The sequence below is a fragment of the Ambystoma mexicanum genome, chromosome 12 (assembly GCF_040938575.1).
Source record: "Ambystoma mexicanum isolate Mex_15411 chromosome 12, UKY_AmexF1_1, whole genome shotgun sequence".
Classification (NCBI taxonomy): domain Eukaryota; kingdom Metazoa; phylum Chordata; class Amphibia; order Caudata; family Ambystomatidae; genus Ambystoma; species Ambystoma mexicanum.
In genome coordinates, this window is record NC_090936.1 from 1,159,472,458 (window position 1) to 1,159,499,121 (window position 26,664).

Below are 26,664 nucleotides of genomic sequence, written 5' to 3' on the forward strand. Positions count from 1 at the left end.
CATGCACACAAGGATACACCGCCACAGGAGCTGGGGTGCAACACCTCTTTACTTCATGCGTATCAGCTTCGAACTGCCTCTTTGGCGGTAGCCCCGCCTCTTCGCACACGTGGGTCGCAGCCCACTAATTAAAGGCAACAAACAGAGGACTCATCCTCTGAACAAATGAACAATGGCGACACCACACCGCATTACTTTGTTATTGCCCCCCCCCCCGCTCCCCATCGCATGCAGCTTTATGCACCCTCCTCTTTCTAATCGCCCACCATTCTCATCTATTAAGGACATTCTAAGGACAATAGCAATTCCTCACCCGCCCTAGTGCCTGCACACACAGGTGTGCCTGCAGCAATTTAATATTAATCTGTGATTAAATCCAGAAGCCAAACGATGATCACTTCGGTGCAGGGCAGTGTGGCAGCTCGGGAATGGGCGCTATGTCCCAAACAGTTTATTGAAATAAACAAATGCAAACCAACACCTGCAGGACAGCTCAACAAGATGTGACACCGAAGTATCCCCTCAGTGTTCAGGTTCGAATCCCCTGTAGGCGGGCAAGCAAAAACAAAAACAAACGTGCCCTTCGCTGCTGTCCAGGAACTATGATAGGTTTTCTCCAAAAGTCGAACATCGTACGCTTTAGTTCCCGCACACTTCGACCTCTGTACAGTGGGTGGTATGCACACCAAGAGCTATTCTGTCTGTTGGCTATAAGCAAGACATGACATATATTTAATGGACACAGTCGGGGCCCTGTGCCTGCCTAAGGGCCACCGGATGCAGAGGCCTACATCTGTATTGAACCCCGTGTGAGAAGTGAACATGCAATCATACATAAAAGATTTGCAAGTGCATTGAAACACTTGTGTATAAGCGCCTTGATACACTTGTGTATCATTGGTGAAAGCAAACATCCAGCTGGTTAGTCTGTCTTTCCACACTGTCCGTGAGCGAAGAAAACCAGCTGGATGTTTGGTTTCACCATGAATATATTTCATTTCTTGCTGATAATGTGTCAGGGTTTTGTTAGGAGCACCAGAAAATAACACTAATAATAATACCAGGGTTAACTGGAGTCACCTGGTGGGGTTTTTGTGTTTTGTTACAAAACACGAAAACTAGTCATAGTTTTCTTAGGAGCATGGTCCTCTCTCTGTCCTCCCTTCTCTGCCTTAAATCCACCCCTCTGGGCAGGAAAAGAGTCACCTGCAGACTTCAGGGTTCCTTTTCTCTGCCTTAAATTCACCCCTCTTGGCAGGAAAAGAGTCACACGCAGAGTTCCGGGTTCCTGGCCGGTTGGGCTGCTGACTACTTTGGCTCTTGTAGACCTCACCAGGATGTTGCACTTCTCTTCCTCGGTTCCAGAGAAACCTGTCACCACCAGGTCTTCTGCCTTGGGCTCTTTGACCGTCACGCGTGCTGTCCTCCGCCAGCTCAGGAGCCTCTACTGAAGCTTAGGTCTTGCCCAGCCACATTTCTTGCTGCCCCTTCCCAGCTCTGCATCTCATTTTCATGGTTTGCACCTCCACCATCTCTCCTCTTTCTCTTTTCTTCTCCTCCTCGACAGTCGCCACACTCATCTGCTCCACCTCTTCTGTCATTCACACTCTGTCTTTTTACCTTACTCTCCAGTTGTAACTTTCTCTTCTCCTCAGACTTCACTCAACTTTCTCCCAACTAATCACACATTAATACTCCTCGGCATCTTCTCCTCCGCCTTCAGCCATCTTAGATTTACAATGTATTTGAATTGGAGGATCCCCATTCTCCTCTCTCTCTCTTGGCATTTGGTAAGCAAAGTATTTTTAGTATTTTCTGACCATGGACGCCGGCAGACCAGGCCCATGAGGGCCTGCGAGCTAAACTCCTGGACATGTGTCTGTGTTGAAACCAGGTAACCTGCACTGACATGGTGGCCTTCGCAGATGCCCGCGATTGCAGGTTTATAGGCCACTGTTTTCCAGGATGCTCACGTCCCTGATTTTCTGGCCGGCAAAGGGCTGTCGGGGCTGCACGGAGTACAAAGGCTCCGGATGGACAAGGGAGTCTCAGGGATCCATCATATGCCTACTTCATGGAGTAGGTGGTGTTCCCCAGTCCTCCTGGCCTACCCAGTACCATCCTCTCCTGACACACACGCAGATGTGTGGCCTTGACCCGTCGTCTGACCGGAGATCAGTGGGGGGGTCTGCCATCTTTAGCTCTCCAGATGTTTTGGACTACAACTTCCATAAGCTTATGGAGGTTTTTGTCTGAAACATCTGGACAGCTGCAGGTTGGAGACCCCTGGGAAGTGGAATCCTGCACAGGTATGACGTGCCCCACTAACCCTAGAAACTATGAGATATGCTTTGCAACAGAGGATTGGTCCACCATGGACCTCACGGTGTACAGAGGCCAAGATTCATTCATGAAGTAGCGTTGGGGGGCGGGGCCGTCACAAGGGGGTGGTGCTGGGGGAAAGTGCCCTTGGCTTGCAGTGCTCAGGGGCCTTACACTTCATGGACAAAAAAAAGACAGTGGCCCTCATTACAAGTTTGGCGGTAGCCTTGCCGGTAAAACCGGCAGGCTGCTGCCAAACTTGCACATTTTTCCAGCACCCATGAATGGGCAATTACCAGGTCATTACGGCCTTGCCGGACCTGGTAATCGCCCATTCCCGGGCGCTGGAAAATATTCTTCCCCATTCCCATATGAGCCCCACGGGGCTCAATGGGAATGGGGAAGCCGGATGCAACGGCACCGTTAATAATGGTGCCGGTGCATCTGACATGCTCGCTCGCGGGTGCTGGTCCGCCCACCAGGTCAGACCTGGCGGGACAAAGGCAGACGCGAGCAGAACTCGTAGTTTGCTGATCCGGTAGCAACGGTGCCAGTAGCTTACCGGCATTGTTACTACCGGACTGGCAAACTTGTGATGAGGCCCAGCGTGTTTGTTTTTCCTTTTCATTTGACCGCCAGCTTGTACGTATGCTAGTAAAATGTCCCAGGGAGCAGCCAGACAGTCCTGGGGGAAGGAACATTTGAAGGGAGGGAATTGGGGGATGGCGTGGGGTGGAAGTGGATCTGCCTACATGTTAACGTTTTGTTTAGTCAGTAAGGCCGAGGGGCCAGGTTAGCGTAGTTTGTGAGCCGTGGCCTGTCACATTGAAGCAACCCTTTGCACTAATGGCGAGTCTGGGTATTTCAAAGAATTGACTTTCACTTCAGTGGCAGAAGAGCCCTGGTAGTGCCCAGGCTGGGCTGTTTTGGTGGAGGTTGGTCCATACGTCACGGAGGAGAGTATAAGAGCCGGCGTGCTTCCGTAATGTTGCTCCGCCCCATCTCATTACTATGTTCTCAGAGTAAAACTGCAATTGACCCGAAGCGATCCCCAGGAAACCCGGCTGACTCTGTCCTAATGCTTGGTCTGACCCTGTCCCAGTGCTTGGTCTGACCCTGTCCCAATGCTTGGTCTGACCCTGTCCGACCCTGTCCTAATGCTTGGTCTGACTCTGTCCTAATGCTTGGTCTGACCCTGTCCTAATGCTTGGTCTGACTCTGTTCTAATGCTTGGTCTGACCCTGTCCTAATGCTTGGTCTGACCCTGTCCCAATGCTTGGTCGGACCCTGTCCCAATGCTTGGTCGGACCCTGTCCGACTCTGTCCTAATGCTTGGTCTGACCCTGTCCTAATGCTTGGTCTGACTCTGTTCTAATGCTTGGTCTGACCCTGTCCCAATGCTTGGTCTGACCCTGTCCCAATGCTTGGTCGGACCCTGTCCCAATGCTTGGTCGGACCCTGTCCCAATGCTTGGTCTGACCCTGTCCGACTCTGTCCTAATGCTTGGTCTGACTCTGTCCTAATGCTTGGTCTGACCCTGTCCTAATGCTTGGTCTGACCCTGTCCTAATGCTTGGTCTGACCCTGTCCCAATGCTTGGTCTGACCCTGTCCCAATGCTTGGACTGACCCTGTCCCAATGCTTGGACTGACCCTGTCCCAATGCTTGGTCTGACCCTGTCCCAATGCCTGGTCTGACCCTGTCCCAATGCCTGGTCGGACTCTGTCCTAATGCTTGGTCGGACTCTGTCCTAATGCTTGGTCGGACTGTGTCCTAATGCTTGGTCGGACCCTGTCCTAATGCTTTGTCTGACCCTGTCCTAATGCTTTGTCTGACCCTGTCCTAATGCCTGGTCTGACTCTGTCCTAATGCTTGGTCTGACTCTGTCCCAATGCTTGGTCTGACCCTGTCCCAATGCTTGGTCTGACCCTGTCCTAATGCTTGGTCGGGCTTCCTAGGAGTTTGGTCCCTTGATTGGAAAATGATAATAACTGTGACACGCCACAGCTGCTTACATTTTGCAGAGCTGAGGGCTAATGGATATCTTTCATCTTGATGCAAATGAATAAATCATTTGTATGATATTAAAGACCGGGATCTATTGCGTTGATATCGCTCAGCATTGTAACTGCTCCGATATAATCAACAGCACATCTGTGACTTGAAGGTGCGGGAGTTTGCACACTCTGTGCCTGCCTGCACAGGTGTACTCGTTCCTTGCACTGTACACACCCCACATGTTCTGCTGACCCTCCAGTGACATGCTCTGCCTGGCATTGCCCTCCAGTGACATGCTCTGCCTGGCATTGCCCTCCAGTGACATGCGCTGCCTGGCATTGCCCTCCAGTGACATGCTCTGCCTGGCATTGCCCTCCAGTGACATGCGCTGCCTGGCATTGCCCTCCAGTGACATGCTCTGCCTGGCATTGCCCTCCAGTGACATGCTCTGCCTGGCATTGCCCTCCAGTGACATGCTCTGCCTGGCATTGCCCTCCAGTGACATGCTCTGCCTGGCATTGCCCTCCAGTGACATGCGCTGCCTGGCATTGCCCTCCAGTGACATGCTCTGCCTGGCATTGCCCTCCAGTGACATGCGCTGCCTGGCATTGCCCTCCAGTGACATGCTCTGCCTGGCATTGCCCTCCAGTGACATGCGCTGCCTGGCATTGCCCTCCAGTGACATGCTCTGCCTGGCATTGCCCTCCAGTGACATGCGCTGCCTGGCATTGCCCTCCAGTGACATGCGCTGCCTGGCATTGCCCTCCAGTGACATGCTCTGCCTGGCATTGCCCTCCAGTGACATGCGCTGCCTGGCATTGCCCTCCAGTGACATGCTCTGCCTGGCATTGCCCTCCAGTGACATGCGCTGCCTGGCATTGCCCTCCAGTGACATGCTCTGCCTGGCATTGCCCTCCAGTGACATGCTCTGCCTGGCATTGCCCTCCAGTGACATGCTCTGCCTGGCATTGCCCTCCTGAGCATCACAACACCATCTTCATCTTCCTCCTGTCAGATGCCTCAAGAAACACTCCAAACCTTCCAGACGGTGCCAGGGTTTTTATTATTCTATTTCCGGCATCTGGTTACATGTACATGAACCAGCTGGCACTTGTAGGGGATTCAGGGGGTAGGAATTAGGGCTCTCTCCTCTGCCACCATCCTCCTCTAGGGTAGGACTGGCATTGGATTACTCCCTGGCTGAGAGATGCTTCAATCACCTCTTGAGAAGGTCAGGACACTGACTGTGTTGCGATTCACGCAAGAATATGAGTGATAATATTGTCCACTATAATGCTCATATAGTCTCGGGAGGATAGCTCAGGGGCAACGTGCTCGCCTTGGAAGCAAGACAACACGGAGCAATATAGGTTCGATCCCCGTGACCGCGCTTAGAAACCTCTGGGTATTAAGCACATTATAAATGACCTATCATTATCAACATCATATTTTGAGTATTTACTGAGGATGCACGTGTTTCCCTTGCATCATCACAACTCTGGAATCTTTCTTCCCGCTTCCCACATCTCTTTCATCATCATGTTCGACTTTATTTTGGTATATAACCATAAAAGTATTAAACACAATACATAAAAACTATGCAGTTAAAACACCATAACCATGTACAGATCAGTGACAAAAAGGCATACTGTATACATTAGACAACATATATGAATAAATAAGTCATACAAGATTATCATGTGTACAATCTGTATCTATTCTATTCTATAGAATGTTTATAAAGCGCTAACTCGCCTGCAGGCCTCAGAGCGCTCACATCACAGTACAGACGGAAAACATAAACCACTAAGACAGCGGGTTAAGGGATGATAAGGTCTGCATCAGTGATAGTCAAGGGCCGAGGAACCTAGTTTCCACCTCCATCGAACAAGTGGGTTCTAAGAGCCTTCCTAAACTAAGAGGCGGAAGGAAGCTGCCTGATGGCATCCCGGGAAGTTTTTCTACAAACTCCAAGACAACAATCCCTGCTACATTCCTAATTCATCCATCCATAGTGCGTAATAATGTTTACGGATATAACAAACATTTAAAAAGCCATCACTAATGTTACACAGCGCTTACTATGGCAAGGTATTTACACACCTCTCTCTTCGCCTCCAGGCCTTATCTAAAAAGTTGGAGACAGCAAATATGTCAGCCATTGCAGTAGCACTTTTGCAGAGCGCTTCCGCCGCAATCAATGAGTCACTGCCTTTATTTGCTAAACACATTTCTATATTCGTTTGTCCATCGGCATTTTAAGGACATACAAATAGGAAGTGCTGTAAATATTCTCTTTATTAGGGCAAAGAGGGCATGCATCTGTAAACGTGTTAGTCCACGGAGCCTTGACCACCGCTATTGGTAAAATACCTAAACTTATTTTTAGGTACAGGGCTCTCGCTAACACACTTTCAATAAGATGCCAATATTCTTCCAAGGACAACTTTGCTTGATATACAGAAAATGGTAACCCATTGATAGGTGCAGGCTCGTGGGTATTCATTGTCTGTGTGTGCCGAAATTATAATCTGTCTGCTGGGGTCATTGATGGTCTCTGGGTTGCTCTAGAATTCTTCTAAATTGAGCAAGTACAAATACCTCTTAATGTGCCAAAATGATTTCAATGAAAGGGCACTTTGGTCCGAAAGAACATCCTTTTCGGCTACTCTAAATCTTGAGAGAGAATCACAGGACCAAATGCACACCCAAAACAGCACTGCTTTTAGTGCTCTTTGGTCACACCAAGTTCCATATGTACCAGAATATTAGGGGACCTCGTAGGAATACAGAAGAACTTTTAAAAAAAAGTTGTTTTCAGTCGCTGATGGGGCTGTAATCTTGGTGTGCCCCCATATGTCTGCCCCGTAAAGAGCAGCTGCCATCGCCTGGGCTCTACACATTTCCATCGCTAGAATTAAGAGGATTTCCCCAAAAGAATTTGAAAAAGGTTAACATGCTGTTTCCTTCCCAGTGTCATGAGAGCCACTTTGCATGTCCCGGCTATGACCCATCCCATGCAACCCTGACTCCTAAATGCTCAAAGTGGAGGACCTCTATTTTCACGCCCTTGATGTTAATATCCATTTGTGAAGTGCACAATTAAACAAAGTGGTTCTCATGTTTTACAAGGCCTGATGGGATTCAGGACATAATGACATCAGCAAAAAACAAAACACCAACCTTCTCGCAACCAAGAGAAGGAGCATCCAATGTGTTCATTAGGGATTCGGTCAGCAGGCCCTCAAAAAACAAGTTAAAAAGAAGCGAGGCAAGTATGCAGCCCCTGCCTTACACGCTTGCCTATTGGGAAGGTGTTTGTGCTTTAGCCGCCTCGCCTAAGCCCCATCTCACTTTTGCCGATGTGCCTTTGTATAAAACCATAATCGCTTTGAGCAGCAGTGGAAGGGGCCTTTTATTTGCAAATAGAAGCTTGCCATGATCCCACCTTTGGTATGCTATCGAAGGCGGCTCTCAAATCGACAAAAAGTAACTGTAAATTGTCGCCCTTCCGGGTCACATTCTTATAATGGGTTAATATAAAAGTCTGAGAACCTGGTCTATGCTGCTCACCCCCTTTTGAGAAGCCAGCCCGCAATGACTTAGGCAACAGTCTCCATTTTCAATTTTTCCAATTTGGTTTTCAGGATTTTCCCATAAAATCTGTCGCTAGATTCTAGTAGGGAGATCGCCTTATAGGTCCCAGGGTCCCCTTTTTGAAAATGGGCATGATCTCCACCACTTTCCAAGATGGAGATTTTTGTGGACTGTTTTGAGTAAGACATTGAATAGTAATCGGACCGATATTATTGCTTTACTCATAAAGAGGTCTACAGGCACAGAATCGGGACCTGGAGCTTTTCCTTGAGATTGTTTATATATGGTTTCAAAGACGGTTAGGGGAGTTTTCCTAAAGTTCCACTTGGAGGTAAGACTTTAGTAAGCTATCCCATTGGTTTGTAGATCGCCAATTCTCAGTATCAGTCTGTACTACTCAAGGAACCTTGGTAGAGTGGCAGAGCAGTCAGGCTTATCATAACAGGAAGATGTGAGCTGTAGCGAAGTACACTGACCCAGTTAGTAAAGCAACTGAAAGAAACACTTCCTCAATAAATGAATATTAAAATATATATTTATTATATTTACACAAGAGACTTCTTAAAATACTTAGTAAATTGAGCCAGAATACTTTAGAATACTTTTTAAAAGGCCACTGCTTAGTTGGTAGTGCTCGCGGTTACAATTGTTAAGAGTTTGACAGCTCTATCGTTCTATTGTATTATCAGTAATAACACGCAGCTGCGAAACTTAGAAGAAATACGGTGAAGATATTTACTCTTCAAGCACACATAAGATAGTGACTTTTAGGAAGGACAATAGTTGGTTAGTGTAAGTCTAGCAAGGCTTATGATTCTAGAGGCAGTTTCTTCGCACAGCAAGTCTTTTATAGTCCAAAACACAACTCTAGCTAAAAGGCAGTTCGGAGAGGCTCAAAGTCTTGACAAGCAGCAGACTACAAAGGTTCATGTGGATACTGTAAGGAAGGCATGGTATCAAAGCAAGTCAGACACAAGTGATCACAGTTCAAGGGTTTATTAAACTGTAGAATGGTTGAGATGAACACCTACTCTAACCCTAAATCTAAGATGGGAGCAAGCTACGACCATAAAATAATAATACAGTCCTAGTGGAGTCTAGTCAAATAAAAAGGGCCTATACTAAAAAGCCTATTGCCAATCCTTACCGCTATGCTACAGAATAGTGTGTTCCCCAAATAATAAGTCAGGATGTTATGGCCGGTGTCTCCCTTTCCCACGGTTTTAGCACGGGACAAGACAGGACTCTTGAGCACAGCACACTCCCAGGCTTCTGGCACAAGCTTTCAGTTCCTTTGCTCTATATAAGGGCCTTCTGTGCCCAAGTCTCTTCTCATGCAAAGTCTCTTGCTTCAGAGGGGCTTAGGTATTTTGCTCATCTGGAATACGTGCAATGGTGTAGTTGTACTCCTGCATTTTACATGCCAACCTGTCTAAACCGGGTGTGAGGATTTCCAAGTTGGTCATGCCCTCATGCTAACTAGAGGCTTATGAACAGTCAGAAGGTGAAAGTGCCCCTCCACCCGCACCTCTGATACATGCAAAAGTGATGTGTTGCCCACATGCATGCCAGCATCTCTCTCTATCGATGACAGACTACTGTCTTTCTGCCTCTGAGTATCTTGAAGGCAAATGCAATATTTCTGCTATGGTTTCTGGTCTTCTCCCATGACACACAACGTTACGACAGATGCACCTTGGACATACACCCTCAGTACATACACCCTCCCCACACACTCCTATAACGCACCCTTCTTCTACTCATGCTCTTACCATCTTCAGCTTCTATACAAAATGCACATACACATGAAAATGTAAAATGTGTACAATGCACGTGCTCAGAATCAATGCACTGCTTCTATGCAAAATGTAAATGCAGGATGCCAACAATATACAGACTCTGCCTTCGATGTCAGTTTTCAGGAGATGTAATGATTAATGCTACATTGTTTTTCATTTCACATGTTAAGATCACGTGACAGGAGTATCGTAGGTAATGTATTACCACCATAATGTGTGCCTTGCATATCTCCTCTTCTTCCGCAGAGGGATTTGCTCCTGGACCGGGTGCAGAAGAGTGGGGTGGATTCCTGCCTCCCCCTGATAGATCAGAAAGCTGGTAATTGCCCTCACAGTGTCTCCCAGAGGCTGTTCGCATTGGCAGTGGCCTGCGCTGCATCAAGGGAAAAAGGGAGACCGGCGATGGAGGAAGTACGTTCTTTTTTTCCCCTTCTTTTTAAAAATAATTTATTTATGATCCAGAAAGCGTAATAAAGTAGCATCATTAAGTATAACCAGAGGGAGGATGTGGGAAGCGGCAGTGCTCCATCTGAGAAACCAAATCCCATCCATCCTGATAGTGATGTTATCCTCTAGAACTACTTTCCTCAAAGAGCAGACTTATTATATATCAATACTTGGGGGTACAGACATACACAAGAGGGTGTCCCTCTGCCACTTCCCTACCCGTCCCAGTCCCCTTGCTATGCCCAAATCCTCCGTGCAATCCCTTTGCATCGCTCCGTTGCTCCCAGCTAGGGTTGTGCTTTATATATCCCACACGTACAGGTACAAAGGAGGGAAGGGCAAGACAGGAACAGTCATTGTCAGCGACATCATGCACAGTATTCTGTAGATGCCGTCCGCTTCTTCTCAGAATCTTCTAGCTGTTGTCTCCTAGTACGCACAATCTGTTTTCATGGGGTGCTAGCAAAATCAAACTGTCAACCCTGTTCTCGAACACTCACTTCAAGGGTAAGGCAGGTTACATCAATATTATAGTTCACAAGCGTGTTAAGGTTTAGTTTGTAGTGGTATGGAGTGAATGTTCATACTTCGGGGTTCACAATTGAATTTGTTGTGGTATACAGTGAACCTTTATACCTTCACGTTATTCCCATTCTTTGTATAGCTTGAGTGAATGTAGTATGAGTGTTTGCAGAGTGACTGTACTAGCATATGGGCCATACGCTTTACATTTACTACATGTACGCAATCGTTTTCATGTGGGATAGCAGCATATATGTACGAAATGTACATCTTCTACATGTATCTGTACCTTTCGTATAGGTGTTCAATGATTGAGCAGTTGCCGTATTAGCGTGTGCTGTAACAACATGTAGTGTAAATGTGTGTGTGGAGTAAGCACATTATTAGGGTATTATTGGAGCTCAGGGCAGGCCTGGCTTCGAGAAGCAACGGCGTGCTTTATAATCGTAAGGGGAAGAACATGGTGAGAGGAGTAGAGAAACATGGGAGTGTGGAGCTAACCACAGAGCAGGTGGAAGGTGGGTGATTTGTCAACAAGGGATCTACAAGCATCCAGGGGAGTAAACAGTGGGGGTCGCATCACAGTCTCAGGTAGGGTTGGGAGTAGAGGGTGTGTGAACCTAGTTGTTACGGAGGAGCCATACCTTGAAGAGGAGGGTCTTGAGCTTCTTCGTGAACTGAAGAAGCAACGGGGAGAGTCTGATGTTGACTGAGAGGAGGTTTCAGAGTCTTGGCGCATAGACAGAGAAGGACTGTGTTGTGGTTCTTTCCTTCCTGCCCTGGCGGAGTTCACGTCTGCACATAGCCTTACTTCTGGTGGATCGTAGGCCTCCAGAGATGCTGCGTCTCTCAGTGAGGTAGCTTGGGGACCTCAGGGTGACAGCCTTGTAGATGATGCAGCAGGATTGTAAGATGTTACAGGCTTAAAGATGAACGGAGCTTACCACAGGGGCAACGTGCTGGTCTTGGAAGCAAGACCACGCAGAGCAGCAGAGGTTCGAATCCCAGATCCGAACTTAGAAACCGAACTCCGGTATTAAGCGCGCCATAAAAACCAATGAAATAAAATAAATTAAAATACACCCAGAGCCAGTGCAGTTCGAGGAGGGGTGGGGGTGATGTGGATGAATTTACTGAGTACCTAAATGAGTTGTGCTGCAGCATGCAGGACACATCTCAGAGGCCGGAAACACCTTCGAAGAGGACATTGCCACCATCCAGTTGGGAGTGGACCAAGGGTTGGACAGCAGATCTGAAGTTGTGTTCTGGGATGAAAGATTTGATTTTCCATAGGAGAGAAAGTTATAACCAAGCGGTTTGTGTCTTTCTCACTATGTGTTAGTTGAAGGAAAGGTGTCTTGATTTCGAACACAAGGGACTTGGCGCAGGAGCCAGCTAGGCTTTGGAATCCTCTAGGTGCACAGTAGAGAGCCAGGTCTGGATGCCAGGGTATTCAGTGTTATTGGCTAGCAGTTAGTTAGTCTTTGAGGGTTTGAGCTTCCGGTAGGCACTGGACATCCACGACTGGATCAATGAGAGGCAGGCCTTGAGCCTCTGGATATCTTCGATGGAGGATATCTTAAGGTAGAGCTGCGTGTCATCTCCGTAATGGCAGATGTGGATGCTGTGTGGAGCGGGAAGGGCTCCAAGTGGTGCCATGTAAGGTTTGAAGATCACAGGGAGAGGATGGATCCTTGCAGGACTCCACGGGTGATGGGTAGAGTTGGTGATCTGGAGGAATCCATTTGTACAAACTGGTGGCAATTAGCAACATACGATTTGAACAAGCTCAGCACGTGGCAGAAGGGTATGTGCCATAATTTTGTGTTGTAAGGGTGTGTGTGTCGTAAGAGCACGTGTATCATAGTAGCGTGTGTCATAGGCGTGTGTGTCGTAGTTGAGTATCCTAGGAGAATATGTAAGAGTTTGTGTTGTTGGAGGATGACATAGGAGCATGTGTCATAAGAGTGTGGCAGAACACTGTGGTGCAAGGCATACGAGTGCTTGTTTGATGGCATCTGGATGTATAGCGCATAAGTAGCGTCTGAATGTTGGGTACAAAGTCATAAAATGCACATCCTGGTTTGACTTTAATGTGCGGTTTCAATCTGTACAAGAGACATTTATTAGTTTACTTTTATCAGAGTTTTATATCATTAATATATGAGTGTACATATACAGAAAGTGCATCTCCCACATGTACCTGCAGAGTTTGTATATTAAATGTACATTCATTCTGCTTATGCTCTAACTTTGATGTGCGATTTCAATACGTACAATATGACTTCACACTCGTTTGCAATTTACATCTCATGAAGACTGACATCAAGGTCAGTGTTAGGCAGAAACCTGTGCAGTTCCCTTAGGGACCACTGCAAAAGATTTAAGACTACAGGTGTTGGCAGTAAACCCACTTGGTAGCAGTCTGTACCACCCAGATTTACCTGGTAGCTGTGGCTGAGCAGTCAGACTTCCCTCAAGAAGAGTTAGGCAGTATGCAAAGTATACTCAATAGGCACTCAGATACAATAATACAAGCAAACACGGACCAGAGCTTTGGTATCAAGTATATAATTATTTATTTAAAAACACACAGTTGAAACACTCCAGCACTCTTATTGTAAAATATTCTAAACACAGTTACTATTATGATATATACACCCCTTTTTTTCCCTATTAGAAAATCACAGTAAAACACCACTTATTTTCATACAGAGGTGAGCGCTTAACTAGATTGCACTCTAATAAGTTTGTGAAAAAGGGAGGGAAAAAGACAGAATAAGCAGAGGTACACCACTCTACGATTCCAGAACACTGTTAGCAAGGCAGAGAGCAAAAAGTCACTGGTGAGCCAAAGTCCAAAGGCTGAGCCCACTCTTAGAGAGAGCAGAGCACAAATGCGCCCAAGATCACACAGTTACACTAGGCTTAGAAAGTCTTGCAGAGGGTTCAGCAAAGCATTTAGAGAGGCTTAGAAAAGTTTAGCCAAGGTGTCCCAGGCTAACCCAGGTTCGAAAGCCGGGGGCTAAATCTACCCCGTACAGTCGGTAGCAAGGGAAGCCAGGCGGGACACGGTACCTTAAATGGGAAGGATCCTCCAGCGGTGGCAGTTGTTCCTGGTAGTGGGTGCAAGTTGCGTCGTCATCCAGGGGAAGAGAAGATCTCGACTTGGAGTAAAGATGAAGGTTGTTGCACTACCAGGGCAGAAACCAGCCGCGGAGTTCTCCGGTTAAAAGGTGGTCCTTGGTTTCGCGGTCGTGGTAAAACGTGGTATCCCGGTTGCCGGGGTGCTTGGCACGGGCAAGGCGGCCACGAGATACGTCGGGAAAGCGAAAAGACGGTGGAACTGGTTATCCCCACCAGTCAAAGGAAGAAGACTCTCCGGCGGGAGATCTCCTCTGTCGTTGGGAAAAGTGGTGAGGCAGTCCAGCAGGGCTCCACCGGTGGTGGTGTCGTGGCAGGTCGGCTCAGCTTCTCCCTCGTCGGATTCTTAGGTCCTGTGGCGACTTCTGACGTTCCAGTCCCCAAAGCCCTGCTTTTATGCAGCAAACCCCCATTCACTCAGCCTAGCTGTCACTCAAACATGCTAAGTGGTGAGCCGGCCGGCTCACCACTTGGGCCAATCAGGACGGAGTGCGACATGCGTTGCCTAGGCAACTCAGTCCAGGGTGCCTAAATTCCCCTCCACCCCTCCTAAGTACCCCAGACATAGTGGCACCCCTTTGGAGGGCTTCTGTGGAGAAGCCCGCCAAAAAGTGGAACAAAGGGCTCGACTTGGGTTGGAGTCACAGAAGAGAACACAAACGCCATTTTAGAATCAAGTTTTGGCAAAAAATACCAACCGGAGAATTAAGATTAATTAAATAAACCGGCGGTATGTTCGAGGCTACCGTAAATAATTAAATAAAGATAGTAGCCTAAAACAATGGGAAATCCCATAGGAAAATATTTGCGGTTGAATATAAAAAGTAGTATCCACTGCCACCAGCCAAAACTCGATCAGGGGGGACGGAGACGTGCCCCCTCGACTAACAGACCCCGGGGCAATTGAATTGCCCCAGCCAGTACGTCCACAATATGATGGTTTGTACTGGTTCTGTTCAGAATTTAAGACTAATAAAGTCAATGGTGACTTTACATTCCCTGGGAGACAGTAGTCAGTCCCAGGGTATGGAGTCTATACTGGGGGGTCACTATGACACCCCTGTGTCACTGCACTGAGGGTGCTGTGTAACACACATCACAAAAACACATGAAGCCCTATGGAGTAAAAGACCCCATAGCCCATTAAACACATCTAGATTCAAAGAAACACACTCAAATCATGCCCAAGAGTGAGGGTAAAAGAGTCTCACTCTTGGCAGGAGAAAAAAATAAACCCCAAAAATCCAGCAAAGCTGCTGGGGGACTCACTAGGTTAGGAAATTCAGCCTAAACAGAGAAATCTCCCTAACACTCGCCCCCCCGCCCCCAGACTAAGGGACTGGAGGATTTAATCCACTCCTGGATGAACCTCATACCTCTAGTCGATGACATACATCCTAGAGAGTCCATTGGCATTTTGATGGTGACACCTTGACCTATGTTCTATGGCCCAAGCAAAGGCTTTCCTTTGTAAGCTATATGACCTACAAACCCTTTGAGGAACATCAGTCTTTTTAAAGTTATAGGGGACCTGGTTGACCAGTCCCTCAGAAGTTGTTACAACTTCTGAACCTGTGTTAGGCTTTTTCAAGGGGTCCTTATAAAGGATTCCCTTAGATCTAGAGGGGCCTCCAAGGTTCCTCACCACCTCTCTTGTGGGAGCAGGTTGGGTCTTAGGCCTCTTGGTTGGAGGGGTTGGGGTTAGGCAATGTACCTGCTTCCCCTTCCTCTTAGATCTAACCCTACCTACTTTAGGAGTTTCCCCCCTAATACTAGGATTTGGGTTGGGGTCTTCAGTAGAAGGTCCAACAGTCTGAAGGTTATTGGCCTTAGACTTTTCTTTCCTGGTTTTCCACCAGCATTGAGAATTACCAGTTCTCTCAGGCCTAGGTAAGGGTCCAGTAGGTTTATCCTCCTCTTCCTCAGAAGCAGGGGGGGGGTCACAGACTCTGAAACTGGGAGAACAATGATGGAGCCTGGTTGGGGCTCCCATTTCCCTAATGTACTAGCCTGAAATGGGCCTGGGTTAGAGGTCAACTTACTAACACCAGGACTTGTAGTGGGGGTCTCATTAGAGGCTCCCACAGGCTTAGAGGGGTCCCTTAAGGTGGCCACTCTAGCCAATTTGGTTAGGTTCTGGGTCTCCATACTGGGAGGCCTGGGGGTATGTGACACTACTCCTAGAGTTCTCAGGTCATTCCCCAACAGGACTTTCCCAGGCACCTCAGTCTGCACACTGACAGGGATCCTCACTGTCATGTTGTTACACTGAATGAGGGCTGGTAGAATAGGAACCATTTGGACAGGGCCTCCAGACATCTTAGTGGGACCTTTGGGTGCTTTTGCCACATCCTCTGGTTGAAAGAAGCTTTCATCCACTACTGTTCTGCTGGCCCCAGTGCTTCTCCTGGCAGGAGCATCCTGGCCATTGACAAGAACACTGTCCACATAATACACCTTAGAGTTAACAGGTAGGGAGTTATACACAACCCTATTCTGGGGACTAACCAGACCCATAGGCTCTAAGTTTACAGTTGCTTGAAGACCCAAGGGGTCTTCAGCAAAGAGTTCAAAGTGGGCACTCGCCATCTGTACTTCATCCTCAGGAGTGAAGGTTAAGGAGACTGTGCTGATGCCTGCAGGTTTACCCTTGCATCTGGGATCCCCTTTGATATGGTCAGTAGCCTTACAGATATAGCATTGTCCAAATGCTCTCTGAAAGGGTGGCTTGTTCCGACCTCCTTCTGGTTGTTGACCAGAAGGTACACTAGCCTGGTTTGGTTTACCCTGGGGCGTACCCTGGTTATTTTGTTGTTTGTGGCCCTCTTTGGTATGGGAGGTATTAGAATTCTCTGGATTCACTTTAGGTGGCTGCTTTCCCTCATCCTTTTTCTGAGTGACCCCTGAATCCTTGTGAGTGGCCCTGTTGGCAACCCACAAGTCAGCAGCCTTAGCTAGTTTTCTGGAATCTAATTCCTTTGAATCAGCCAAGTGCTGTCTGAGCTCAGGAGAGCAGGCATCATAAATTGACTCCAACATAAAAAGATTTTTCATACCTTCATAGGTGTTCCCCTTGTAACCCTTAAACCATCCCTCTAAGTTTTTAAAACATTCACTCACCCAGGTAGCCCAAGGGGTACCATCATTCTTTTTGAGAGTCCTAAACCTCTTAAGATACTGGGAAGGGGTCTTCCCAAATCTAGCTATCAGAGCTAGTTTCACACATTCATACTCTTTCCTATCCTCCTCCCCCAACTCCATTACCACATCAGTTGCAATAGGGGGAAGCCTAGAGAACAACCAGGTGAGTAAGTCATTTCCTGTGATGTTCTGGAGCCCATGATTATATTCAAACAGAGACAACCAATCCAACACATCCAACTTAGGCTCATACATACCAACCAATTCTTTAGGCATCCGGGGTCTTTTAGGACTGGAACTTCTAGAGGAGCCAGAGAGAGAAGCATTTTCGACAGATAATTTGTTCATTTCTAGCTCATGCTTGAGCTCCATTTCCCTTAGCCTTAGTTCTTGATTCACTTCCTGATGTCTCTGTTCAGCCAGAGTATTCAGTCTCTTGAACTCTAGTTCAAGTTTCATTTTCTCTAATTCGAGATATTGAGGACTTAGTGTGGGACTTGGTAAAGGCCCAGTAGGTACAGCACGTAGGGCAGACAGAGGCCTAGGGGGGACAGTCACAGCAGCCTCACCCTCCTCTTCTGACTCTTCTTCAAGATTATCAACATTTGGATCAATATCAATTTCTATACTGTTATCTACATTTGCTGGCATGGTAGGTTCCTCAGACCCATCATCCAGACTTTGGTTAGCTAACAACCTTTCCATTAACTCCATTTTCTTGCCTTTAGTCAGGAGGTTCTTATGCTTACACAACACTCTTAAACAATCCGCAGTTTTTGTAGCAAGGGACTCTTGACTATAAGTTTCCATAGTTGATATGTTAGAAAGATTACTTTTTCAGTGCTAAGCTTTGTGGTTAGTTGTACTAAGGTATCCTCAAGCACTCTAAAGTGTATACTCAATACAAATCCCACCGCTGTACACCAGTGTTAGGCAGAAACCTGTGCAGTTCCCTTAGGGACCACTGCAAAAGATTTAAGACTACAGGTGTTGGCAGTAAACCCACTTGGTAGCAGTCTGAACCACCCAGATTTACCTGGTAGCTGTGGCTGAGCAGTCAGACTTCCCTCAAGAAGAGTTAGGCAGTATGCAAAGTATACTCAATAGGCTCTCAGATACAATAATACAAGCAAACACTGACCAGAGCTTTGGTATCAAGTATATATTTATTTATTTAAAAACACACAGTTGAAACACTCCAGCACTCTTATTGTAAAATATTCTAAACACAGTTACTATTATGATATATACACCCCTTTTTCCCTATTAGAAAATCACAGTAAACACCACTTATTTTCATACAGAGGTGAGCGCTTAACTAGATTGCACTCTAATAAGTTTGTGAAAAAGGGAGGAAAAAGACAGAATAAGCAGAGGTACACCACTCTACGATTCCAGACACTGTTAGCAAGGCAGAGAGCAAAAAGTCACTGGTGAGCCAAAGTCCAAAGGCTGTGCCCACTCTTAGAGAGAGCAGAGCACAAATGCACCCAAGATCACACAGTTACACTAGGCTTAGAAAGTCTTGCAGCGGGTTCAGCAATGCGTTTAGAGAGGCTTAGAAAAGTTTAGCCAAGGTGTCACAGGCTAACCCAGGTTCGAAAGCCGGGGGCTAAATCTACCCCGTACAGTCGGTAGCAAGGGAAGCCAGGCGGGACAAGGTACCTTAAGTGGGAAGGATCCTCCAGCGGTGGCAGTTGTTCCTGGTAGTTGGTGCAAGTTGCGTCGTCGTCCAGGGGACGAGAAGATCTCGACTTGGAGGAAAGATGAAGGTCGTTGCACTACCAGGGCAGAAACCAGCCGCGGAGTTCTCCGGTTAAAAGGTGGTACCTTGGTTTCGCGGTCGTGGTAAAACGTGGTATCCCGGTTGCCGGGGTGCTTGGCACGGGCAAGGCGGCCACGAGATACGTCAGGAAAGCGAAAAGACGGTGGAACTGGTTATCCCCACCAGTCAAAGGAAGAAGATTCTCCGGCGGGAGATCTCCTCTGTCGTTGGGAAAAGTGGTGAGGCAGTCCAGCAGGGCTCCACCGGTGGTGGTGTCGTGGCATGTCGGCTCAGCTTCTCCCTCGTCGGATTCTTAGGTCCTGTGGCGACTTCTGAAGTTCCAGTCCCCAAAGCCCTGCTTTTATGCAGCAAACCCCCATTCACACAGCCTAGCTGTCACTCAAACATGCTAAGTGGTGAGCCGGCAGGCTCTCCACTTGGGCCAATCAGGAGGGAGTGCGACTTGCGTTGCCTAGGCAACTCAGTCCAGGGTGCCTAAATTACCCTCCACCCCTCCTAAGTACCCCAGACATAGTGGCACCACTTTGGAGGGCTTCTGTGGAGAAGCCCGCCAAAAAGTGGAACAAAGGGCTCGACTTGGGTTGGAGTCACAGAAAAGAACACAAACGCCATTTTAGAATCAAGTTTTGGCAAAAAATACCAACCGGAGAATTAAGATTAATTAAATAAACCGGCGGTATGTTCGAGGCTACCGTAAATAATTAAATAAAGATAGTAGCCTAAAACAATGGGAAATCCCATAGGAAAATATTCGCGGTTGAATATATAAAGTAGTATCCACTGCCACCAGCCAAAACTCGATCAGGGGGGACGGAGACGTGCCCCCTCGACTAATTGACCCCGGGGCAATTGAATTGCCCCAGCCAGTACGTCCACAATATGATGGTTTGTACTGGTTCTGTTCAGAATTTAAGACTAGTAAAGTCAATGGTGACTTTACATGCCCTGGGAGACAGTAGTCAGTCCCAGGATATGGAGTCTATACTGGGGGGTCACTATGACACCCCTGTGTCACTGCACTGAGGGTGCTGTGTAACACACATCACAAAAACACATGAAGCCCTATGGAGTAAAAGACCCCATAGCCCATTAAACACATCTAGATTCAAAGAAACACACTCAAATCATGCCCAAGAGTGAGGGTAAAAGAGTGTCACTCTTGGCAGGAGAAAAAAATAAACCCCAAAAATCCAGCAAAGCTGCTGGGGGACTCACTAGGTTAGGAAATTCAGCGTAAACAGAGAATTCTCCCTAACAGCCATGTCTTTGATATGAGTTTTCAAGAGATGCAATGTTCGAGCTGTGAAACTCCTATGCCTCTTTGCACAGTTTGAATAAAAAGGCCACATTAATTTTGAGCATGCTTGACATGTAGACACATCTTAAATCATTAATATCTCCAAAATGACGCTGAGTAAGTCCACTATCGACACTGCTCCTAAAAAATCTTTTCTTTCGCGCTGAAGAACAAGCAACAAAAATTAAACACTCGTTGCAAGGTTCCGGGACATTGAAAATACAACAAATGCGTTTGAAACACGTCTGGAAAACACTTCTAAAGACTAAACCGTCGAAATCTTTAGGTATTTCGACACCCGTAGATATTACGTCAAAAGACAAACATTATACATTTTCCAAGACAACATTTACAGAGGCTTTACATCAAGAGAAACATGCATCTTACCCAGAACCTTCACCTTTAAGCTCAAATCCATTTTCAAAATCCACCGAGTGGACTACAGAAAAATTAGAAAAAGTAATGAAATGCATTTCATGTTTTGTGAACTTCATGGACAGACGCCCAGAAGAATTCTCAAACCCACAGGGTAGTGATGAAAGAATTTTCAAACCCACAGGGTAGTGATGAACCACCTGCTAAGACACAGAGGTTAGACACTTCACTCCCAAGTACATCTTCAACCCAGGCTATGCCTAGCCATAGTCAAGACACTTCTGATGAATTATAAATCATTGACCCCCCTCAACTGGGTGATGTTTACTCACAAGACGATCAATTCACACTAGACCAATATTACGATGACCCAGATACCATCGTCCCCTGAGGACCTGGACCAACCAATTGCGGATTTACCAATTGTCAATCAGATACAATATAATGAGCTGCTAATTAAAGCAGCACATCACTTTAAAATTGATACTCCAAGAGGCCCTGCAAGATACAGATTTTGTGGATGGCATTTTAGGAGATAAAAAAGGCAGTTGCACAGTTCATTCCCTTTCTCCAGGCAGTGCAAAGACGGATTCAGCCGTCTTTACTTACTTCTACATTAAAAAGAGCTGTTAATCCTAGGATTGAAAAAGTGTTTAAGCCTGCTCCCACAGACCCTCTGTACATTAAAGGACAATTAAAAACAGATTCCTTGGTGGTAACAACTACAAGGAAAAGGGCAGGTACCCCACTAGCATCCACAGAGGCACCCCAGCCAAAGAAAGTAAAAGGTTATACACAATGGCAGAAAGGTGGCAACATCAGCAACGTATCAAACACGCATCGCCAACATTACAACCCTATTAGACAGCTTTGTCATCTGTGGGACACTGCAACAACAACTAGACACTGTTCCAGGAACCTTGAACATTTCACATTTTAAAAGCAGTCTCTGAAAGAAGCAGGTTGCAAGCTGTACTTTAAAAAACAACTTAAATACAGCAGACAATGCTGGGTGCATTATAGCGGAAGTAATACATTAAACGCCACGCATGGCTGCACCAATCAGGTTTCAAGTTAGAAACACAGGCTACCTTGTTCAACATGCCGGTGGAAGCAAATGTTCTGTTCAGTAAAGTTGTGAATGATGCACTAAAGAGTGAAAAAGAAGAACATGAAACCTTAAAGTCATTGGGTCAAATCCCCAACAAAACTTTTATACAACTGGGGGTGTTTAATACATGCTGCGTCTTTCGTGGACAAGGATACCCACGTTCACAGGGATACAATTGGGGACAGTCCTCTTCCTGGAGTAATTCCCATGTTCAATCCAACCCCTTACCAATACAATATTTAAAGGGGCTATACAAGGACTAGAGGTAGAGGAAGCGCCTCCACTACTAGAGGCTCCTCCGCCTCTATGACATCCCAGTACAGGTTCCCTTTATGCCACTCCAGTCAGAGGTCGCATTTGTCATTTCATCCACGCATGGAAGGGGATCACATCCGAGCAGTGCATGTTATCTACAGTGGCAGGGGAGTACTCCATTGAGTTTTTAGAAAACCCCCAGCATCCTTTTCCAAACCACCAGAAGATGTCTCCACAACATCAGAAGATACTATTAGAAGAAATCAGGTCTCTTCTTCTAAAGGGTTCAAGAGAGCTGGCTCCAGCTCACCAGGTAAACAAGTGTATCTGTTCAGTGTACTTCCTAGTGCCAAAAAAGGATTTCACTATGAGCTCTGTGATAGACCTCTGTCCAGCCAACACGTATGTAAAACCTCAACAGTGGTGCATGACAACACTACAAGAAGTAATTCCTCTCTTAAAACAGAGAAATTACATGGCAACATTATGGATGAAAGATGCATGCTTTCATATTTTAATGTTGCCAGCGCACTGAAAATACCTGCGGTTTCAACTAGGGAATATACACTATCAATTCAAGGTACTCCTCTTCTGCATATCATCAGTGCCAAGGGTGTTCACCAAAGTACTAGCAGTAGTAGCAGATCACCTGCAGAGGGAATCCATACCAGTGTACCCTTATCTGGACGACTGGCTCATAACAGGGGAAATGCCACAAATTTGCCAAAAGAACACTCAAGCAACAATCAATCTGTTGTTCAAATTGGAGTTCTCAATCAATGAGAAAAAGTCGAGATTCGTTCCCAGGAAAACAATTCCTGGGAGCAATTATAAAAACACAAGAAGAGTTAGTTTACCCCTCAAACAAGAGAGTATAAAATATGCTATTCCAGGTAACTCTATGTGGCCGGTCGTCCGATAAACATGGGCAAGGCAATGAGCCGGCTCGGGATGGTGGCTTCTTGCATTCATCTTGTCCCACATGCGCGGCTCTGCATGCGCCAGTTGTAAGAGTGGCTAGCGAAACAATGGCTTTAGGCTAGTGGGACTATCTAGTGGTGGTTTCTCAAACATTAGTACAAGCTCTATGCTGGTGGACCAAAGAGAACATGTTAGAAGGGAAACCTTTTTGCAACCCACCAGTGCAGGACACTCTCACAACAGACACCTCACTCTCAGGATGGGGAGTAAATAACCTTCATCACACTGCACGTGGCGTGTGGACACAGACAACAGCAAAGAACCACATCAACCTACTAGAACTACTAGCAGTCCTACAAGCATGCCAGTAACACTTAACAGGGCAGACAGTTCTAGTGCTCACAGACAGTACCACTGCCATGTTCCGTCTCAACAAACAGGGCGGGACATACCCTCAAAGTCTGTCTAGGTTAGCCCAAAAGATTTGGAAGTGCTTTCTCAAATGCAACATATACCTAGTTGTTACAGCACATTCCAGAGGAACACATTTCACTAGCAGACACTCTAAGAAGAGGTCTACAGCAACCGCAGAACACGAGTGGCAAATTCACGCAGATATTTTAAACAATATCTTTACCCAGTGGGTGCATCACCTCTAGACCTATTTGCAACAAAGCAAAACGCACAATGCCCATACTTCGCATCCAGGATCCAAAGGACACGCCTTGTGGATAAGTTGGTCATGGAAATTTGCTTACATTTTTTGAATGACACCACTCAACAAAATGGTGCCCAAAATGCACCAGGAATAAGCCATTCTAACCCTAATCGCTTCAATGTGGGCTCGACAACCATGGTTTCAACACCTACACAAACTAGCAATGTGCAAACCAAACAAAGTTCTGTGCACATACAACATGCTGTCCCAACACAAGGCAACGTTTTATCCATACCGTCAAACTCTGAACTTGGCCGCCAGACTGCTGAAGTCCTAGAGTTTGGACATTTAAACTTTCCACAAAGGTGTATGCACACCCTTAAAGAAGCACATAAAACTAATACAAAACACTGCTATTTTAACAAGTGGAAAAGATTTGTAATTTGGTGCAAAACACACAACATCAATCCAAGTGACTGTTACCCATTGCATATAGTTCACTATATGCCTTACCTTCCAGACTAAGGTCTAGTCTTCAATTCTCTGAAAGTACATTTAGCAGCACTAGCTCCTTACACTACATCTCAAAACAAAGTGTCATGGTGGAAAGTGCCAGTGATCAAAGTATTCATGGAAGGGGTTAAAAGATTATATCCTCCCATTTGAAATCCACCACCTGGTTGGGGCCTCAAATGTCGTACTCACACAATTCATGGGTCCATCCTTTGAACCAATGCACAAAGCCAGTCTAAAACACTTAACGTACAAGACTGCCTTTCTTGTGGCTATCACTTCTATAAGACAAGTCTGTGAACTTCCAGCACTCTCAGTCCAAGATCCCTTCATTATCATTCACAAAACAAGGTGGTTCTTAGAATCCATCCTTGTGTTTCACCTAAATTCATATCTAAGTTCCTTGTTAACCAATCTATTGAACTTCCAGCCTTTTTCAAACATCCAATACATTTTGCAGATAAAAGTCTCCATACTCTAGATGTAAGGAGAACAGTCATGTAATACCTAAAAATGACTAAACTGCCTAAGAAAAACAGACTAACTCTTTGTTTCCATAGCAATTGGTAGAGAGGGAGATCAGGTCTCTGAGAACGCTATCTCAAGATGGATATTCAAATGCATCCAACTTTGCTATTCACTATCAAAAAAGTCCTTACCTTTCACACCGGGAGCCCATTCTACTAGAGGCATAGAGGCTACTGCAAATGTACCTTTAGATGCAATTTGCAAAGCTACTACTTGGAGTTCTAGTCATACTTGTACACAGTACTACTGCTGTGGCACACAATCTATAAAGCAGACTCACAAGTGGGTAAGTGGTATTAAAACATCTATTTGCTGCAGTACCTTCACACAACCCACTTCCTCCTCCAAGTACTGTTAATGTTAAAGGATAGTTGTACTGCGCACTTTCACCACCGGAGTGGTACCCTGGCACTCTGGCGGCTCTGAATAGGGATGGGAGAAGGGGGGGGGTGAGTTAGTGGGGCTAAGCGGAAAAAGTGCAAGAGCGCAGCGATGTGCCGTTGGCAGCCTCAACCCCGGTTAACACCGTTGGCTGGCCTTCGGTGTTTTCCGGTCAGTAGCCGTTGTGTGATGTTGTGCGAGTCTGTGTGGTTTGTTTTGTTGTTGCAGTGTAGTGAAGTTTGTGTGGGTTGTTGTGTTATAGGGTTGTGGTTGAGTTTGGTTAGAGTTTGAGAGGTGTATGCAGAGGGGTGTAAATTGGTTAATTGACATTGCTGTCTGGAGGCAAAGTGCTAAACTTCCACATTCCCTCCAGGTGCAGCGTGTGAATATCTCCGCATCACACACCAGATCCGGCACCGAAAGACACCCACAATCCCTTCCACACATGATGCCCACCCACATTCATAACCATGTCCAAGTTTGGCCCTTGCCCACCTCCATCAAACCTGTCTGTATGCGGGGCAAGCAACCGTTCGTGATTCCATCCAAAATTGGCCCTGATAGCATTCCCAACCTAGGCAATACATGGCATTGGACAGCCAACGCTACTCCATCCAGAAGTGGCAATGGTTGGCATTCACAGATCTAGCTCATGCAGGGCACCGCTCAGAGCCCCTTCGAAGCATGGCACATGCCAACACGCACATCCATGTCCAGGAGCGGCACCTGCCATCATTCACAATTCCGTCCAGGCCCAGTGCATGCCAATGTCCACAACTCTTTTAAATTACGGCAAATGCTAACATTCACACAACTCTATCCAAGTATGGTAGCTGGTAGCATTCATGGAGTGGGCGAGGTTGTTGGGAGGAGTTAGGGAGGCATGCTAATTTATGTCCTCATGGGGGGTGTAGCTTGTGTCCTATTCGACCAAACGTCGTCTCTCTTGTCTCTCTTGTTATTATAGGGGTTTCCCTTAGTCGGTTGTGGGTGTTGTCAGTGTCATCCTAGATTCTGTCTTCTTGTTCTTTGTGTTTCCTGTTTGATTGTTTCAATTTGAATCTGCAGTGTTGAAGAGCCAGGTTTTTAGTAGTTTTCTGAATTGTAGGTGGTCTTTGGTGTTTCTTATTTCTTTGGGGATGTTGTTCCAGGTTTTTGCGGTTAGGTGGGAGGAGGAGGAACCCCCTAGTTTTTTCTGGAGGTAAGGTTTTGGTTCCAGGCAGATTTCATTGCTTGATCTGAGGAGTCTCGTTGGCTTGTAGATTATTTTCTTTTGTAGGAATTCAGTTCCCTGTCCGCTGATTGCCCTGTGTGTTATGCACATCGCTTTGAAGGTGATGCGATGTTTGACTGGGAGCCAATGTAGTATATTTAGTGCTGGAGTGATGTGGTCTCTTCTGGATAGTTTGAGGAGGAGACTGGCTGCTGCATTTTGGATGCGTTGTAGTTTCTTCAGGAGGTATTCTGGCACCCAGAGGTAGTGGCTGTTAGCGTAGTCGATTCTTGACATGCCGAGGGCAACGATTGTGAGTGTTTTGTGGGTTAAGGAGAGGAAAGGTATTTTTTTTTTTTATTTTTTTTTTTTTATTTTGTCATAGCTGATTACATCAACTTTTCAAAATTCTTAGAAAATATGATTATCGTGACAACATAAATACATAGTAGTGAGAAGAATTAACAATGCATATAATTATTACATTTTCTAAAACGTTCGAACCAGTGATAAAATTTATCAAATCAAGCAGATAAAATGCTTAAAGTAACCATGATAAGATTAAGTACATTACCACTATAGAAATCTGCGATTTCCGCAATTCGAAAATGGATTTTGGATGAGATTATACTTTATGCATCTAACAGTATTTCATCA

At 46.2% G+C, this 26,664-nt stretch overlaps 1 protein-coding gene across 2 annotated transcripts in view; it reads left to right on the forward strand.

Moving 5' to 3' along the window:
- Positions 1 to 26,664, forward strand: part of IRAK3 (interleukin 1 receptor associated kinase 3) — a 155,006-nt gene that overhangs the window by 111,725 nt on the left and 16,617 nt on the right. The window contains exon 11 of one of the 2 annotated variants that reach the window (XM_069629760.1): positions 9,962 to 10,126. The exons of the other annotated variant lie outside the window; for it this stretch is intronic. Within the exon in view, the coding sequence (XP_069485861.1) occupies positions 9,962 to 10,126 (165 nt within the window). The remainder of the gene's footprint in view (positions 1 to 9,961; positions 10,127 to 26,664) is intronic. 2 annotated transcript variants of the gene reach the window in all.